This window comes from Musca domestica, unplaced genomic scaffold (assembly GCF_030504385.1).
Source record: "Musca domestica strain aabys unplaced genomic scaffold, Musca_domestica.polishedcontigs.V.1.1 26, whole genome shotgun sequence".
NCBI lineage: Eukaryota > Metazoa > Arthropoda > Insecta > Diptera > Muscidae > Musca > Musca domestica.
Window position 1 is genome coordinate 10,602,981 of NW_026712283.1, and position 20,375 is coordinate 10,623,355.

At 37.3% G+C, this 20,375-nt stretch overlaps 1 protein-coding gene across 1 annotated transcript in view; it reads left to right on the plus strand.

Moving 5' to 3' along the window:
• Nucleotides 1-20,375, plus strand: part of LOC101894746 (ATP-binding cassette sub-family G member 1) — a 52,507-nt gene that overhangs the window by 15,060 nt on the left and 17,072 nt on the right. The window contains exon 2 of the mRNA XM_005179689.4: nucleotides 7,331-8,633. Coding sequence (XP_005179746.1) covers nucleotides 8,090-8,633 — 544 coding nt within the window. The 5' untranslated portion in view covers nucleotides 7,331-8,089. The remainder of the gene's footprint in view (nucleotides 1-7,330; nucleotides 8,634-20,375) is intronic.

The window sequence follows — 20,375 nt, forward strand, 5'->3', positions numbered from 1 at the left end:
TCAAATGTTTGGCCCGGCCGAACTTACTGATTTTTTACTTGTTTTATCTTATTGTTTGATAACTTCAAAATTTTCCCAATCCTTAACAGTACATATTTCAAACTTCGTCATTTTAATTCTCCTGCCACAATGTTGTGTTGTGTTGTGTTCCCAGCATAGATGTTATGGCAGGAGGATTACATTGGCCGGGGCACAATCATGCCATTCCCATAAATTACAGAAACATTCAAAACACCCAAAAACCTTGAAAACTTAAATGTACATCTCTACCATTTGGGTAGGCTTCCCATTTACATGGCGATAACGATCAGAACAATTACTACGAACCTCTTCTGAAATAAATGATTTAAGAAACCGGAAACCACTTTTTAAAAATATATAAATGTAACACTTTGGTTTTCAATTTGTTGTTGTTGTTGTTGCTCAATTTTGATTGATAATATAAATTGTTATTGCATTTACACTTCGAAGTGTTGTGGCAGCAGATCGTCGAAATCAAATTAGCATGGTGACAGTAGTCATTTAGCATATCTATATTTATTAGGTTGGCAAGCAGACATTTGAGACATTTGAATATTGAGTATAACATCTGTTCGGATTTCTCGTGTTAAATATGGAAAATTTTGATCAATTCATTGAATACATATGAGATGAAAGTTTAGCCCAAATATTATTCATTGCATCTAAATGAAGCCCTATAACATCTTTTTGCACGATTGAAAATTTGTAAAGGAAAAAAGTCAGTGGAAAAATTAATCAAAAATATTAGGAAATATTTGCGGATTTTTTTTTTGGGAACATTGATGCAAATTTTTTTTTCACACACAGGGTAAATAGAGATTTCTTTACTTTACTTTGGGTTGGTATTTGGTTTTGACGTCATCCTTTTAAAACGATGCTTTTTCCCATTCTCCTATGGAATCTATAATCTCTTTCTATAATCTTTTTAAATATGTATTTCTTACAAATATGTATTTCTTCAAGTTTATACACACAGGGTGAGATAAAAAAAACTGCAACAAGGTCAAACACAATTAATTTTAATTTTTTTTTAATTTTATTCAATGAAAGCAAAAAATGTCGGAAATACCATCAAATTTTAGAATATGTTTAGATTTGTTCAAATTGGTCACCTTTGGCACGAATTATGGCCTTCAAACGGCCAATGAATTCGTCACACCCTGCCCGAATGTTGCTCTGCCGTATTTTAAGCCCATTCCCGGCGAAGCGCTTGCTTGAAGGGTTCGACTCTTTGCTATTTTTTAGTGCCAACCTTGCTTTCCAAAATACTCCAGACACAATAGTTCAATGGATTGGTATTCGGAGATTTTTTCGTGGCCATTGTGCGCTGGAAATGAAGCGGGGAATCTCATATTGTAAGCATTCTTGGGTTGAGTACGAGGTCTGCGGCCAAAATGTTTGCGTGCCCAAGGCTTTAATGCACCCTCCAGAATATTTTCGTGATAATATTCGGCATTTGTGATACCATGGTCGATTAATACGAGCGGAGAGCGACCATACCATCACCATGGCCGGCGCTTGAGTTCTGGTGGCCAACCGAAGGTGCACATCTTCAGCTGACCTCTTTGGCAAGTAAACCCGATCATTTTGTTTGTTTACAAACTGCTGGACAACGAATGTTTTCTCATCGGAGAAAACCAAATTCGGCAGTTCACCACTTTCGGCCAAGCGAAGCAACTCTTTAGCTCTTTTGAATCTATTTTCTTTTCGATGTGATGTAAGTGCTTGCGCTTTTTGGAATTTCAATGGCTTTATCCCGAGCTCATTTTTCAATATTTGCCGAATGGAACATTGCGTTATGTTCAGCTCACGAGCCATTTTTTGGCCACCGCGACGCGAGTTTCGATCATTTCGCTTCTTTACTTTTCATGGATATTTGAAAATTTGAACCATTGTGGGACAGGTACCCGTAGGAGCGGACCGATGTATCCCATCTTCACACCAGACCATGGGTTAATACAGATATTGTGATGTGTGTAATTTGAAGGAAACCAGACGTTTATTTCGAATTTTATGATAGTTTTAGTTATTCAAAAAATTGACCCTTTGTGGGGAGGTACCAGAAGAAGTGGACCGATATATTCAGTCTTCATACCAGACCTTGGCTTAATAAAAATATTGTGATGTGTGTAATTTGAAGGAAATCAGATGCTTATTTCGGATTTTATGATCGTTTCGTTTTTTTTTCAAAATTCTGAACCTTTGTGGGGGCTGTACCAGAAGGAAAGGTCCGATCTTTACCATCTTTATAGTAGATTTTGTGTTTATGGAAATATCGAGATACGCCAAGTCTAAATGGAGTCGGATGTTAATTTCATGTTTTATAAGCTTCATGGATATACAACATTTTGACCCTTTGTGGGGGAGGTACCTGAAGGAGTGGACTGATATATTCCATCTTCACACCAGACCGTTGTTTAATAAAAATATTGTGATGTATGAAATTTGAAGACAATCGGAAACTTATATCACATTTTATATGAGTTATAATTTTTCAAAATTGTGACCCTTTGTGGGGTAGGTACTTGATGGAGTGGACCGATATTGTCCATTTTCGCACCTGATCTAGCTCTGATGCAAATATAAGGATTCGCAAAATTGGAGCAAAATCGAATTATCGTTTCTCTTTCTGTGCAGAAAATATATTTTTTGAAATTTTCGATCTTTTGTGGGGGAGGTACCAGAAATAGTGGACCGATATATTCCATCTTCATACCACACCATGGGTTTATAAAAATATTGTGATATGTGCAATTTGAAGACAATCGGAAACGTATATCACATTTTATATGAGTTATAATTATTCAAAATGTACTGGACGGAGTGGACAGATATTGTCCATTTTCCCACCTAACCTAGCACTGATTCAAATATTAGGATTCGCAAAGTTGGAGCAAAATCAGATTATTCTTTCATATTCTGTGCAATAAATTATTTTCAGAACAGTGTGGCTTGTTTGTTCGGGATACCGTAGTATTTTGTTGTTGCAAAATGGTCAGGCTTATCCCTTTATTGTTGTTTTTATAAAAACAACGTTTGTTTATTAGTGGAGAACGATGACCATTTGCAACAACAAAATAAATTATTTTCTTTAAAAATGCTAACATTTTGTGTGGAAGGTACTAGAAGGAGTGGACCTATATTGCCCATCTCCGAACTCGATCTAAATTTGACAATAATATTACGATATACCAAGTTTGAATCAAATCTGATACTTCCTTCGAGAGTTGTCGTGGGCACCAGCCAGAAAGACGGGCGGATTTGGTCCAAAGAGACCTAGGGTCTAAACCCATTATTAAATATTAAGAAAAAATTTTCGGATTTTTTATGCAATTTTTTCGGACATTCAGCAGAAATAGAGATTTCTTTTCTTTGGTGGCTTATAGTAAAATTTGATGAAGAATATATTTGCCTTTGACGTCATCGTTCTAAAATGATGCTTTATTAGAGATCTTGGCCCAAGATCCGAGTTAAATCAATAAAAGTTCGTTGGGGACATATGAAACGAAATTTTAGACCAAATATTATTCTATTCTCCAATTAAATCCAAAGGAAGCCTTATAATCCATCTTTGTCAATATTAAAAAAAATATTGTAAAGGAAATTAAAAGACCTGCATATCTTCGTATGTTAGTGCCTAATAAACTTACGAATATGTATTTCTTCAAAATGATACGTTTTGTATATTGTCGTTCATTCCCCTTAGACTTTAATGACTGAGGATCCAATATTATTATTCGCTTTTACGGGTCTGGCCAATTTCAAATTAGCAAAGGATTTTACACTAAAAGTTCTCGTAATGATCCAAGAAGTTTGTTTTCAGTGATCGATTTGATTCCTTGGAATGTTTGTTTTTTACTTCTTTTTCTTCTATTTTCCTGAAAATAATTTCAGAACAAAAATAATCATGTATTTAAAATAAATACTACATACCAATCTGTCTCAATGGCAATGACCCCACAGACCTATGCGTAGCTGTTGTGACTAGCTACCTCTACCTACACACCTTTAAACAAAAAACACCAAAAATAGGTGCCACTGCATTTTGTTGAGGCAGTCTGACAGAGAAACGCATATCTATCTACGCGATGCAGACAGTCTTTGTACGTACGATAAATACACAGACACATAGGAGAACAACGAATGCAGGTCCAAAACTAAGGAACGAAGACTCATTTGCGTTTATGTTCATTATTACAAGATACAACCCGAACACCTTACCCGCTCTAACCATAACCATAATGCATGCCACTCAAACCAGCTGGATGAATAAAAAAAAAGTAGTCTATTTCGTTGTTGTTGACGTCGTCGTCTTGGTTCAACAGATAAGGAGTATAAAGATGAAGAAAACATATGATTCAGAAAAAAAATAAAGACGAACGCAGCGATAAGCCAGAGAGTTCCACTCTCTGCGTGATATTATGAAACAAAAAACAATGAAATGAGTACATGCAGTTTTTCCAATGCCAGATAATGGAGCATTGGGGAAGAGAGAGAATCACACACACTCTCTCTCTCATTGCAGTTCTCTGTTGTTATCATATGGTGGTGTGCTCCACACTTTGACTTTGTGGACTTTGTTATGATGGGCAAAGAGCCGAGAGAATGCAAAAGTAATATCCAAACATAAACAAAACTTAGTCGTAGTATTTTCGAGGAGACTTAGAATGAGAAGAGGTTTAAAAGAAACCACGGTAAAATTGCAAGAGATGGACCTAAATATAGTATAACATATGTGGATCATAGAAAAGAATCAGTCATGGTAAAGGGCTACAAGTCGGTGTGGATAATCTTCATTTTATTTCATACAAATATTATAATATTATTATAATAATATATGGAACATAGTTTCTATAAATAGACATTGGAGTATTGGTTTTGTAATATCGTAATTATTTTCTTGTAGTAAAATTGTCTTAAGCCTAGTATTCTTGTTTTTGTAAAAACAAAATTTATTTATTATTTGTATATGATAATCGATAAATGAAATGGTTAACCTGGAAGCCGGCTTCTGCTAACGGAGTTTACTTTTAACCAAAATCATTATATACAGAGTAAGATGGAAAAGCTGCAACCAACATCATACTGCTGTTATTCTTAGGCCACTCGTCCGACAACTGTTAAAATTATTCCAGTGACAGCTCATTATATTGTTTACAAACGTACAAAAGCACTGTGGAGAGGATTTTCCAAAAAACAGAAAGTTATTTGTGATGGAATTCAAGCGTGATAGTGTGATTTCTTCATATTTGGTTGGAAAACCACAAGTGGCTATCGTTGGATCACTCCAGCATTTAAATTTGAATAAATTTTTTGTGTCTCTTACCATCGCTCGTTACCGTGATACTGGTAGCGTAGCCCGACGTCAAGGAAGTGGACGGAAGAATACAGCAACATCAGCAGAAATGGTTAGAAAAGTAAAGAAGCGACTTGATCGAAACCCACGTCACAGTGGCCGAAAAATGGCTCGTGAGTTGAACATATCGCAATATTCCAGTCGGCAAATATGAACTGCCGATTTTGGGTTTCTACGATGAGAAAACATTCGTTGTCCAGCAGTTTGTAAACAAACAAAACACTTGCCAAGGAAGTCAGCTGAAAATGTGCACCTTCGGTCGGGGGCCACCAGAACTCAAGCGCCGGCCATGGTGATGATGTGGGCCGCCATAACAGGCGATGGTCGCTCTCTGCTCGTATTAATCGACCGTGGCATCATAATAAATACCGATGCTGAATATTATCGCGAAAATATTCTGGAGGGTGTATTAAAGCCTTGGGCACTCAAACATTTTGGCCGCACTCAGCACGCGCCACCCATGAATGGTTACAAAATGAGGTTCCTCGCTTAATTTCCAGCGCATTGGCCACCAAAATCTCCAGATACCAATCCGTTGGACTATTGTGTCTGGAGTATTTTGGAAAGCAAGGTTGGCACTAAAAAAATACCAAAGTGTCGATCACCTCAAGCAAGCGCTTCGCCGGGAATGGGCCAAAATACCGCAGGGAAACATTCGGGCAGAGTGTGACGGTTTCATTGGCAGTTTGAAGGCCATTATTCGTGCTAAAGGTGACCAATTCGAACAAATCGAAACTTTATCTAAAATTTGATACTATTTCCGACATTTTTTGCTTTCATTCAATAAAATTAAAAAAAAAATTTAAAAATTATGGCGTTTGACTTTGTTCCAGTTTTTTTTATCTCACCCACATATCGTGTTTGGTGCATCAAATGCATGACATCGGTTAAAAATATATGTGAAATCATATCCAAAGTCTAAACCGATTTTCAATAAAATTTGAAAATTTTATTTTTAGTCCGAATTTTGTCACAAATTCTAAACTTCATTGAAATTTGACGTACATAGCGTGTTTGGTGCATCAAATACATAAAATCGGCCAAAAATATATTTTTTATTGCTAATTTTATGACTGTAACCGATCAATAGAAATGTACATACAAAATCTAAATTTGTTGGAGGTACCTACGATTCTGATGCTTTATCTTTCATGTGGAATTTTAGAATATCTATATAGCTTATGTTATGTAAAGTCTGTCTACAAAAGACCTCTCAAACATGTTTTGTCTATTAGCTGTTCGATTTTTTTGCAATCCAACAGGTTTCCACTCCAATCCAATCCAACAGGATGACCACTCAAGGAAGACTTTCCGTAGGTCTTTTAAATCTTTTAAAGAGAAGGTTGTTAGCTCTTCTATTCATAAGGGTCATTCTGGCATCTACAGAACACAGATTTCTTTGTGGTTTAATATAAAAGACCTGGTTAAAGTTTGGAGCCTATAGAAGCCGTTAGTAGTAGTTTGTTGGAAACAATTCGAAAATCTTTAAAAAATACCTTTTAGGGGTCTTTTGTATATTAGGAACCTTTTTAAATGGCTTTTATCCGGGGAAGACATTTCCAAAGTATTCTCTCTAGAAGTCCTTTAATAATATTCTCTCTATAGAAGACTTTTAATTTCATTTGTAATGTTTGAATATCCTTTCAAAACGTTTCATTATCTTTCTTCTGAAAGTTCTTTAAACGTGGAGGTTCTTTGCACAGTGGAGGTTTCTTTGCACAATGTCACCTCTTGTCATTACAGTTCTCTCTCAGCTTTGAAAATTATCTACTTGATCCTGATTTATTGTTGTTATTGGGAATTTTAGGTTTTACATCAAACCTGGTGGGGGCCTAACAATGAGAATGAAAAATTGTGTTTCTCTTTTATTTTTTCCAACAACAACATTGTAAATAGTATTACAACAACAAAAGCAAAACAATAACAAACGTATTATCTTTATTCTCATTTTAGATTGGAAAATTCAATTCATTCATCCCTGCTGACAGCAATCAGCGGCTACCTACCTACCTCTGCCTATCAACCCAATAATCAGGCAACTCAGTTGAGTGAACCAACCAGCCAACCGAACAGCTCAGCTAGCCAGCCCGCCAGCCAGCAGATATTCAAAGACAACAACGATCAGTTGTTCCATATCAGCGGTGGTGAATGAACGAATAAAAAACGAAAACGCTTGAAAAATAAGTCAGACACACTCACGTTCCTCAATCGATAAATGTGGGACTGGCGGTTGAACTTGTCGTTGACGGCTGCGTCCAACCAACCACAGCGTTGTTGGTGGTGGTAACAAAGGAATTGTTGTCATAATTGTTGCTGTGTTACTTTTTGTTTTTGTTAGTGATTCAGACAACAGTTAATTTCAGCGCCTCCCCTACCTCCCACACATAGGCACTGTGAAATGCCTAAGAATCCTTTCAAGCAATTCCAAGTGACTCCTCAATTAAATATAATTAAGTGAAAATATAAAAAAAACAACAACAAAAACAAAATAGCAACATTAAACAAAGTGTCAAGAATTCAACAAAGCAATAAAGAGCGAGTGCAGGCCAGATCATAATGGTTTAGTGGCTTTTGATTTGAAGCAATTAATTTAAAAAAAAAATTAAATAAAACCAATTTGCTTTTTTGTGCAATAAAAAAAATAAGCATTAAATCCTTAACTCACAAAAGAAAATTAAAAAAAAAAAAAAAACAATTTAACATTTGTTCACAATGGCTGAAAGCAAAGACCCCAGTCCGTCTTTGTTGGCCCACCACTTGCTGTTGATGGAGTCGAATAAACCAGTCGTTGATGATGATGATGATGACGACGGCGGCGACGAGCTGGAGAGCAGTAGTGATGTCATTACATTGAACATACTCAATATGCAACAACCAACATCCAACAATTCCACAACAACAACTCCTTCGGCTACATATTCAACTTCAGGCCCCTCCGCTGCCTCGGTTCGACCCACAACCCCCACCCCTTTGGCTAGGCGTTTTTTCAATCGTAAACCAGAAGGTTTACATTTGAACATTACAACGGCTTTTTCACGCGGAACAAATGAGGAGAACTCAATGGACAAATCGAAGACTCCAACCCAACCTAACAATGCATCAGCAAATCTAAGCAAGGCATCAACAACAACACTCCATACTCCTCTGACCACAGCCTCTTCGTTGTTCTCCTACGAAGAGAATATGTCAACGAAACAAATAAATATTGGATTTGAAAATATTCGCTACTCAACAAGACTGGGATTTTTTAGAAGAGGTGAGTTTTTTTTGGAAAAAAAATTTAAGGATAATATAAAATACATGCGAACATGAGGTAGGAACAGACCTATTATAATTGCAGTGGAAAATATATAATTTTATAAAATTTCGAAAGAAAAAAAATGCCCCATATCTCTTTTAGGGGTCGATCTAGACATGCCCACCAATCTGGTTATGGGGTAACTTTGTTTACAGTACTTTTTTTTTCGCAAACTTAGTTGTACATTAGTGGTGTATTGACCTGTTCGTCCTACACCTTTTGAAACTTTTTATACCCTCCACCAGGGTATATTAACTTTGTCATTCCATTTGTAACTCCTCGAAATACTCATGTCAGACAAAACAAAGTATATAAATTCTTGATCAGCATAAAATTCTATGTCGATTTAGCCATGTCCGTCCGTCTACCCATCTGCGGAAATCACTCTAGCTTCCAAACGAATTGAAGTAGATTGATAAAATTTTACTCAAATGTATGTCATGTCTGCAGGACTTTTTGTATTGAAAATGGGCCATGTAGGTCCACGTTTTCATATAGCCCCCATACAACGGTACCTCCCGATATTCGTTATTTTGATGATTTTAACGACATTATTAAGCGGAAAAGTTTCAAACTTGGTATTTGAAGTTCGTAATAGATACTACAGCCTAGGACAGAAAATTGTCTGTGCAGGTCCACGTTTTCATATAGCCCCCATATAACAATACCTCCCGATATTCAGTATTTTGATGATTTTAGCGTCATTATTCACCGGAATTGTTTCAAATTTGGCATTTGAAGTTCGTAATTGATACTACAGCTTATGACAGAATTTTGTCTGTGCAGGTCCACGTCTTCGTATAGCCCCCATATAACGGTACCTCCCGATGTTCGGTATTTTGATGATTTTAGCGTCATTAATCACCGGAGTAGTTTCAAATTACGTATTTAGAGTTCGTAATGTGAACTACAGTCTGTGACACAAAATTTTTTATGCAGGTCCAGGTCTTCGTATAGGCCCCATATATCAGTACCTCCCTATATTCGGTATTTTAACGATTTCAAGTACAATACTCACTGAAATTGTTTGGGATGTCGTATTTGAAGTTCGTAATGGATGCTACCGCCTGTGACAGAAAATTGTCTATGCAGGTCCAGGTCTTCGCACAGCTCCGATATAACGGTACCTCCCTATTTTGATTATTTCAGCTATATTATTCAACGGTTATTCCATGTTACGAATTTGAATATTGTAATGCCTTATGACAAACAATGTCTAAGTAGGTCCACGTCGTATAGACCCCAATATAACGACTATTTTCGGTATTTTTAAGATTTTAACAGAATTTTTAACGGATTTTATTTTTTGAAAATTTCCATATTCGTTCCAAATGGTGGAGGGTATTCCAAGTTGGGCCCGGTCGAACTTACTGCTTTTTAATTTTTTATCAAACTTAGTGGTGTATTGACCTGTTTGTCCCGCCCCTTCTGAAATTTTTTTCATTTAAAAATGGGTTATGAAATAAATATGTCTTAAAAAGCCCTTTTGTAGGGCTTCTAATTTTCAATAAGATTCTTGAAAGGCCCAATTTTCAGTGGAAGATACGAATTCTTATGTCTACAGGGTGAGATAAGAAAACTGCAACAAAGTCAAACGCCATAATTTTTACGTTTTTTTAATTTTATTGAATGAAAGTTGAAAATGTCGGAAATAGCTTCAAATGTTAGAATAAGTTTAGGTTTGTTCAAATTGATCACCTTTGGCACAAATTATGGCCTTAAAACGGCCAATGAAACCGTCACACGCTGCCCAAATGTTGCTCTGCGGTATTTTGGTCCATTCCCAGCGAAGCGCTTGCTTGCGTTGATCGACACTTTTGTATTTTTTAGTGCCAACCTTGCTTTCCAAAAGACACTCCAGACACAATAGTCCAACTGATTGGTATCCGGAGATTTTGGTGGCCCTTGTGCGCTGGAAATGAAGCGAGGAACCTAATTTTGTAACTATTCTTGGGTGGCGCGCGCTGAGTGCGATGGTGCTACTATTGGAATGTCAAAGGTCTGCGTCTGCTTTAATACACCCTCCAGAATATTTTCGCGATAATATTCGGCATTTCTTCTGATTAATACGAGCGGAGAGCGACCATCGGCTATTATGGCGGTCCACACCATTACCATGGCCGGCGCTTGAGTTCTGGTGGCCAATCGTACAACCGGGGCACATTTTCAGATGACCTCTTTGGCATGCAAACACGACCATTTTGTTTGTTTACAATCAACTGGACAAGGAATGTTTTCTCATCGGAGAAAACCAAATTCGGCACTTTACCACTTTCGACCAAGCGAAGCAACTCTCTAGCCCTTTTGACTCTATTTTCTTCTTGTTGCGGTGTAAGTTCTTGCACTTTTTGGAATTTCGATGGTATTACCCCGAGCTCATTTTTCAATATTTGCCGAATGGAATATTGCGATATGTTCAGCTCACGAGCCATTTTTCGGCCACTGCGACGCGGATTTCGATCAAGTCGCTTCTTTACTTTTCTAACCATTTCTGCTGATGTTTTCTTCTGTCCACGTCCTTGACATCGGGCTACGCTACCACGGTATCACGATAACGAGCGATGTTACGAGACACAAAAGTTTTATTCACTTTTAAATGCTGGAGTGCTCTAACGATAGCCACTTGTGGTTTTCCAGCCAAATATAATAGAAATCACACTATCACGCTTGAATTCCATCACGAATAACTTCTTTTCTGGAAAATTCTCAGCAAATTGCTTTTGTACGCTAGTAAACAATATAATGAGCTCTCACTGAAATAATTTTAACAGCTGTCGAACGAGTGGCTTGGAAATGACAGCAGTTTGAAGTTGGTTGCAGTTTTTTCATCTCACCCTGTATATATTACATAGGAAAGACTTTCGGAAAGATATTCTTTTTAGAAATCTTCTACCTAAGCAAAGGCATTCTATCTTCAGATGGCTTCTGAATAACAAAAGGGTCTTCTATGATTGGAAGGCCTTCAAGGGATTCTCAATGAATGGAAGGCCATTTAAAGATCTTGGATAAAATACCTTCAAAGGGCCTTCTATGACCAAAAGACCTTAAAAAGGGTATTTAATGGATTGAAGACCTTTATAAAGTCTTCTATTGCCAAAAATCTTCAAGGGTCCTCTGTGAAAATATTATCTTCAATAACAAGATCTTCTCTTTACAGAGGAGAGAAAAAAAAGCCTCTAAAAAAGCCTTTAGACTTTAGAAAGTTTATCTATCTTCAGAAACCCCTTAAAATATGTTCTATTTCTAATAGACCTGTTGCAGGACCTTCCAGCACCAATATAGAAGCAATTATTAGCTGTTTTGGAGTAACTTCTGATATTTATTTTTGTTCATCCATTCTAAATTGATGTTAAAAATCCCTCCGATTTGTGGAAAGTCTCATCAACCAACATCATACCTCGCTCATGTGTTGGCATGGAATACCTCAATTAGAAATTATTTCCGTCTTAATTATTTCAACAATTCTGTTAGGCTTGTCATATAAATATAATAACCCGCATACTATTTCCTCACTTATTGCTACAGATCTTCCTTTATAATATTCCTACTACTCAGTTCCTGTTTCTGATTTGTTGCGGGGATTACACATCATGCAACAATTCCGTTTTGCAACCTTGTCACATTGTTTCCTCGTCCTCCTCCACCTCCTCCTCCATTTCATCCGATAGAAAGTTAAACCAATTAGAGAATACCGCCCACCAGCTTTCATGGTTAAGTCTTGGGATTAGTTTTTTACTACGCTTCCAACTAGGCATTCATCTAGCCATTCACCGGTCGGCCCATCTGTCACGCTGTGTGTGTCTGTATCATTCTCAAAGCAGATAATTTAGAAAACAAATATTTGTTTTTCTCCAAACACGTTTTGTCTTCTGCTTCCTCTTCTTCTCGGACGATTCGAAACCGAATAGTGCCAAAATGAGGACGGCAAATTCAGATATCCAGATTTGTTTGCGAAATTGTCACAAAACCAAATAAGTGTGGGGCCGAGCCGGCTCATTTAAATTCAAGCGTTTTAATTTGCCTCATGTTTATTGTTGTTGTTTTTTGTTTTGTTTAATAATTCAAACATAGAAATAATAATAACAATAACAACAACGACAACGACAAGAATTAATAATGAAATTTACATAAACAAATGGCAAGGAAATGAGACGATGGCCGCAGTCGTATCATGTTATGATAGCTGTGCCTATAATCGCTGCGGCAAAAAAAAAACAATGTCTCAGCCAGCTTTGAGTAGCCATGCTAATAGGCTAACGCATGCCGCAAATAATGGCTCAAGTTCAAATGCTTCAATTTTGTTTATTTGGAGAATACAGTTGGGCGCGGTTATAAAGAATGAACGGAGGTCTTCTGAGACTGGAAGATCTTCAAAATATCTTCTATGACTAGAAGGCAATAAAAAATCTTCTGTGGCACTCAATTCGGTTCTAAGGAGAAAATAACTTTTAAAGGTGTTTAAAACACCTGCATGACCTTCAAAAGAGTTTCTCTACCTTTTAAAGATTTTCTAAAAGAGATTCTAAAAAGTCTACGATGACGTTAGAAGGTATCCCCTAACTAGAAGACCCTCAAAGGGTATGTAAAGGTCTCCCCTGTTTAAAAGACCCTCAAAGTGTGTTTAAAGGTATTCCTCGTTTGAAAGACCCTCAAATGGTATGTAAAGGTTTCACCAGTTTAAAAGACCCTCAAAAGGAAATCTATTAATGCAAGAGCATCAAAACATCTTTCAGATAACTTTTGAGATGACCTTGTAAATGTCTTTTATGTCTAGAAGACCTTAAGAGACCTTCTAACGATAGATGAGTCATACAAGGTCTTCTATAACCAGAAGTCCCATAGAATGTCCCTTTAAGGGTTTTCTATGGATGGAAGACCTTCAAATAATATTCAATGAATGAAAAGACATTAAACGATCTTCTATAGGTTGAAGACCTTCAATACACCTTCTATGTCTAAAAGACCTGTTTGACCCGCTAGGATCTTCAAAGGGCCTTCCAGAAGATGAAAGACCCTCTAAGGGCTTCAACGGACGGAAGTCCTTCAAAGGATCTTGTATGGATGAAGAGCATTAAAGGGTCTTCTATCGATGGAAGACATTTAAGAGATTCTCAATGAATGGAAGGTCATTTAAGGATCTTGGATAAAAGACCTTCAAAGCGCTTTCTATGACTAAAAGACCTTAAAAAGGGTATTTTATGGATGGAAGGCCTTTAAAAAGACTTCTATGGTTGAAAAACTTTGAAGGGGTTATCTGTGAAAATACGACCTTGAAAGGACCTTTCATAAATTAAAGAGGATGAACGACCAAACGGAAGTCCTTATATGGATCTTCTATGGATGAAAGACCCTTTAAGGGTCTTCTATGAATGGAAGACACTCAAGGGATTCTCAATGCAAGGAAGTCATTTAAGGGTCTTGGATAAAAGACCTTCAAAGGGCCTTTTATGGATTGAAGACCTTCAAAGGGTCCTCTGTGGCTAAAAGGCCTTTAAATTGGTATTGTATGAATGAAAGACATTAAACAAATATTCTATGAACAGAAAACATTTATTAACAGAAGTACTTCATAAGCGTTCCCACTAGCTTGAAGACCTTCCGAGCGTCTTCAAGGATAGAAGACCTTAACAAGTTATTGTCTTCAAAGGGTCTTCTATGGCTGGAAGGCCCTCAAAGAGTCTTCCCTTCTACGCATTCAAGAACTAAAAAAAGCTTCGATGTCGTTTAAAGTTATCCGCTGTCTAAATGACCATCAAAGGGTATTCTATTAATAGAGTAATATCAACAGCTCTTCTAGAAGACTTTACAGATTTTTTTATGTCTAGAAGACCTTAAGAGTTGTTCTTATGATAGAAGAGCCATAAAAGGTCTTCTATAACCAGAAGTCCCATAGAATGCCTTCCAAAACTAGCAAGTCCTTCAAAAGATCTTATAGAGATAGAGCATCTCCAAAAATGCATCAAAGGGCCTTCTATAGCTAGAAGACTTTCAACGATTTTCTATAGCTGGAAGGCCTTCAAATGGTCTTCCATAAATGAAAGAGGATAACAGACCCTGCAAGGGGCTTCTACGGACGGAAGCCCTTCAAAGGATCTTCTGTGGATGAAAGATCTTCAAAGCATCTTCTATGGATGGAAGACCTTCAAGGGATTCTCAATGAATGGAAGGTCATTTAAAGATGTTGGGCTTTCTATGGATTAATGATTTTTAAAGGCTCCTTAAACGGATATTCTATGGATAAAACACATTAGAAAAATCTGTGGGCAAAAAACTTTTAAGGGTCTTCTATAGCTGGAAGGCCTTCAAAAGGGTCTTCCATAAATTAAAAAGGATTGAAGACCAGCAAAAAGGTTTCTACAGGCGGAAGATCTTCAAAGAATCTTTTATGGATGAAAGACCCTTAAAGGGATTCTCAATGCATGGAAGGCCATTTAAGGATCCTGGAATAAAGGTATTCTATGGATTGAAGACCTTCAAAGCACCTTCTATGGCTAAAAGACCTTAAAAAGGGTTTTTTTTATGAATGGAAGACCTTTAAAAGTCCTTTGAGGGCAAAAAACCTTCAAAGGGTCATCGACGAAAATATGATCTTCAAAGGGACTTCTATGAACAGAAGACTTTAAATAGCGTTCCCAGTAGCTGGAAGACCTTCAAAGGGTCTTCAAGGATAGAAGATCTTCAGAGGTTCTATAACATACACTTTATTGTCTTCAAAGGGTCTTCTATGGCTGGAAGGCCCTCAAAGGCTCTTCTGTGGCCAGAAGACATTTATGGTTCTTAAAGGGTCGTCTATGAAAAGATGACCTTCTAGGACCACTGAAGTCCTTCAATAGCGTCCTCAGTAGCTTGAAGACCTTCCGAGGGTCTTCAAGGATAGAAGACCTTCAGAGGTTCTATAACACACACTTTGTTGTCTTCAAAGGGGATTCTATGGCTGGAAGGCCTTCAAAGGATCTTCTGTGGCCAGAAGACATTTATGGTTCTTAAAGGGTCGTCTATGAAAAGATGACTTTCAAAAGACCATCTATTAACAGAAGTCCTTAAATAACGTACCCAATAGCTAGAAGAACTTTGAAAGGTCATCAAGGATAGAAGAAAATATATAAAATATATTTTATAGTCTTGAAAGGGTCTTCTATGGCTGGAAGGCCCTTGCTATGGCTATGGCCAGAAGGCATTCAGGGGTCTTCTATGGCTGTAAGACCTGCAAAGGACCTTCTATAGATTGAAGGCCTTAAAAGGCTAAAACTCTTCTCCTCAAAGGCCCTCAAAGGGTCTACTATGGCCGAAAAGGCATTTATGGGTCTTCTATTAGACCTTCAAAGGGCCTTCTATGGCTGAAATACCTTCAAAGAACGGCAAAGGACCTTCTATAGATTGAAGGCCTTCAAGGAATGGCCTTCTATGGTTTAAATACCTTCCCTCAAAGGGCCTTCTATGGCCGGAAGGCATTCATGGGTCTTCTATTAGACCTTCAAAGGGCCTTGTATGGATTGAGGGCCTTCAAAGAATGGCCTTCTATGGCTGAAATACCTTCAAAGAACGGAAAATCTATATAAATCTGATAAGTGTGCTCTCAAAGGGTCTACTGTGGCCAGAAGGCATTCATGGGTCTTCTATGGTTATAAGACCTGCAAAGGACCTTCTATAGATTGAAGGCCTTCAAAGGATGGCCTTCTATGGCTGAAATACCTTCCCTCAAAGGGTCTACTATAACCAGAAGGCATTCATGGGTCTTCTATTAGGCCTTCAAAGGGCCTTCTATGGATTGAGGGCCTTCAAAGAATGGCCTTCTATGGCTGAAATACCTTCAAATACCGAAAATCTATATAAATCTGATAAGTGTGTTTCTAACTAGAAGCCCTGCAAAAAGTCTTCCAAGGTAAAAATCATCCAAATTTTTTTATGGATTAAGGCTCTTCCTTTACTCTAAAATCAGTTATCTAAAATTCCCTTAGGGCTTGGATTATCTGTCAAGTCCCTTAAAAAATACCAAAAGTTGTACATTGTGGTTCAGGTGTTTGGACCCCCAATATATTGGGTCTAGCAAAATCTCGACTACATTGAGCAATTGCTTGCGAGGATATTCCATTTCACGATGGCAAATTACAGCCACTTAGGCTGGAAAATGTGACCACGTTCCAATGAACTTCTAAATAAAGTTATTATCTCAAAAAAAAAACATGGGCCTGCATTAAAAATGTTCGTAAGGTAAATTTTTAGCCAACAATACAAATAGACTGACATATTAAAATCGACATAGAATTTTATGCTGAGCACGATTATTATTTTTATGGGTTCCCCAAAGCATATTTCGAGGTTTTGCAAATATCTCGAAATTACCATCACTGGATAGAGGACTTCTGAAAATAGAAGTTCTTCTAGAAGTCTAGAAGATAAACGGCCTTCAATAGTCACTGAATCCTTTATGAAGTTCGCCAATGGATGGGAGATATTTAATAGGACTGAAATACATAAAGAAATTCTTCTCTTTATAATTTACCTGCAAAAGGTATTACTTCGAATCATATCTGCAAAATAAAGAATGACAATAGCAACTATAAAATTCTGCTTAGATTAACATTTCTTGGTAATCGCCAATAAAACTTAGCGCTGGCCAATTTCAAACAATTCAATGGCTTCATTTCTTTGCTGGCAAATCTTATCAAAAAAAAAAAAAAAACCTGAACAAAAATGGAAATGTTCGACAAGAAATGGATTAGTCTAATCGCCGGGTAATTTCACCCTATTGGTGTGGGTGCTCGCGTGTGTGTGTGTGCGTTTTCGAACCATGCTATTGCTATTTTTTGCCACCTTTCTTTCAATTGTTTTCTTCGAATCGACGACAAAAGTAGAGTGGCAATAAATTTGTTGATATGGCGAGGATTATCAAAAGGGGTTATTAGACTTATGGAGCCATATTTTTTCATGTCTGCAACATTGTTGTATGGATTTTAATTAGCCATTGACAATTAATTAAGAATGGGTCTTAACAAAGAGTTATCTAAATTGCATATTCTTTGGGGTAGCTAGGTGGATAGATAGATTTATAGATATTTCTTTATGATTCACATAATTTAGATTTAGAGTAGAACAATACATATGTTGTTGTTAATTGTGTAAATAGCAACAAAGTTGTTTATCTTTTGATAGACATAAAGCAATTTTATGTCTGACAATTTATTGGCTGAAGAACCAAGTTCACTTTGTGCACAAGTTTAAGAAAAGTTTTAAAAATTGTTGAAAATTTAAAATTTTTAATTTCCTATAATTATTTGGAAACAATTTATAAAGTATCAGTCGGTTCTGCCGACAGATGTATACCCTCAGTCAATGTTCGATTATTTAAATATATTTTGACTTCTGTCATGTTTATTCAAATGTTTGACCCTCTATGGAGTAGGTTCCGAAAGTAAGTATCCATTTCATATCAGACCTAAAGCCCATATTCATCTCAGGTTTTTGGTTGAGACAAATATTTAGATATAGCAAGTCGCTGACTTGTTTCGCAAGTTATGACAGCTAAAAGTATTGAAAATTGTGACCCTTTGTGGGTGAGGTACCAGAAGGCGATCGCAGATATATATCATCTTTACAACAGATCTTGTGTTAGCAAAAATGTTTGTATGTGTGAGATTTGAAGAGAGTTGGATGCTTATTTCGCTTTCTTTGAGCGTTTTGTTTTTAAAAATCTTGAGCCTTCTGTGGAGGAGGTACCAGAAGGTGTGGCACGATCTCTATCATTTTTCAAACAGTTGATAGTAATATTGGGATGTGCCAGGTCTGAATGGAATCGGATGTCAATTTCGCGTTTTATGAGCTTCATGGGTATTTTGACCCTTTGGGGGGGAGCACCCAGAAGGAGTGGACCGATGTATTCCATCTTCATAGCAGATCTTGTGCTAGTAGAAATAATGTGATGTGTGAAATATGAAGAGAATCTGATGCTTATTTTAGATTTTATGATCGTTTTGGTTATTCAAAACATTGGCCCTTTTGTGGGGAAGGTATCCGAAAGAATGGTCCGAATGATCTTTATAACAGTTCTTGTTATTGATGTACCAAATCTGAATGGATCTAATTTCGTGTTGTATAACCTGCATGGACATCAAAATTTTTTACCCTTTGTGGGGGAGGTACCAGAAGGAGTGGATCGATATATCCCATCTTCACAGAGGATCTTGTGTTAGTAGAAATAATGGGATGTGTGAAATATTGAGAGAACTGAGTGCTTATTTCGGTTATTATAATTGTTTTGGTTATTCAAAACTTTCACCCTTTGTGGGGGAGGGACCAGAAGGTGTGGTCCGATCTCTACCATCTTTACAGCAGATCTTGTGCTGATGGAAATATTGAGATGTGTCAAGTCTGAATGGAATCGGATGTTAATTTCGCGTTTTATGAGCTTCATGGATATTGAAAATGTTGACCCTTTTGTGGGGGAGGTACCAGAAGGGGTGGTCTGATATATTACATCTTCACTTCAGAACTTAGGTTAATAAAAATATTGTGATGTGTGTAATTTGTAGACAATCGGACCTTTACTTCGCATTTTATAAAAGTTATAATTATTCAAAATTTCGACACTTTGTGGAGGAGGTACTCAATGGAGTGGATCGATATTGTCCATTTTCGCACCTGAACTGATGCAAAAATTACGATTTGCAAAGTTCGAGCAAAATTGGATTATCCTTTCCCTTCCTGTGCAGTAAATAATATTCTTTGAAAATGTTGACATTTTCTCGGGGAGGTACTAGAAGAAGTGGACCAATATTGTGCATCTCCGAACTCGATCTAAGTTTGATAATGATATTACGATGTACCAAGATTGGATCAAATCAGATACTACCTTCAAGGATTATCGTGTACACCAGCCAGCCAGACAGACGGACATCGCTAGATCGACTCCAAATGTTCTGAAACGGATTTAGTCCAAAGAGACCTAGGGCCTAAGACCGTTATTTCGATGAGGCACGCTTTGGCCGTATCAAATGTTATATACCCTCTGTAGCCATATGGCTGGGGATATAAAAACATCGTGGTGGTACAAATGTAGTACGGTTTCGTACTTCACGTGCACTTCAACTTCGAATTTCCTAAAATCCCACTGGGACTTCTATGCTACACTCCAACAAAATTCTAGTTCTATCCGTACCGTACAAATGGTACCATGTTTAGTACCTGTTTAATACTTTTCGTACTCTTCTAGTAAGAATTTCATAAAACCCAGCCTTTCAAGATTCTTTACTAATACAGGGTGAGATGAAAAAACCGCAACCAACTTCAGACTGCTGTCATTTCTAAGCCACTCGTCCTACAGCAGTTAAAATCATCCCAGTGGCAGTTCATTACGTTTTTTTACGAGCCAGCCATGGTGATGATGATGGTGTGGGCCGCCATAACAGCCGATGGTCGCTCTCTGCTCGTATTAATCGACCGTGGCATCAAAATAAATGCCGTATATTATCTGGAAAATATTCTGGAGGGTGTATTACAGCCTTGGGCAAGAAAAAATTTTGACCGCAGACCTTGGACATTCCCACAGGACTCGACTCAGCACACGCAACCCAGGAATGATTACAAAATGAGGTTCCTCGCTTCATTTCCAGCGCATAATGGCCACCAAAATCTCCGGATACCAATCCGTTGGACTATTGTGTCTGGAGTATTTCCGAAAGCAAGGTTGCCACTAAAAAATAC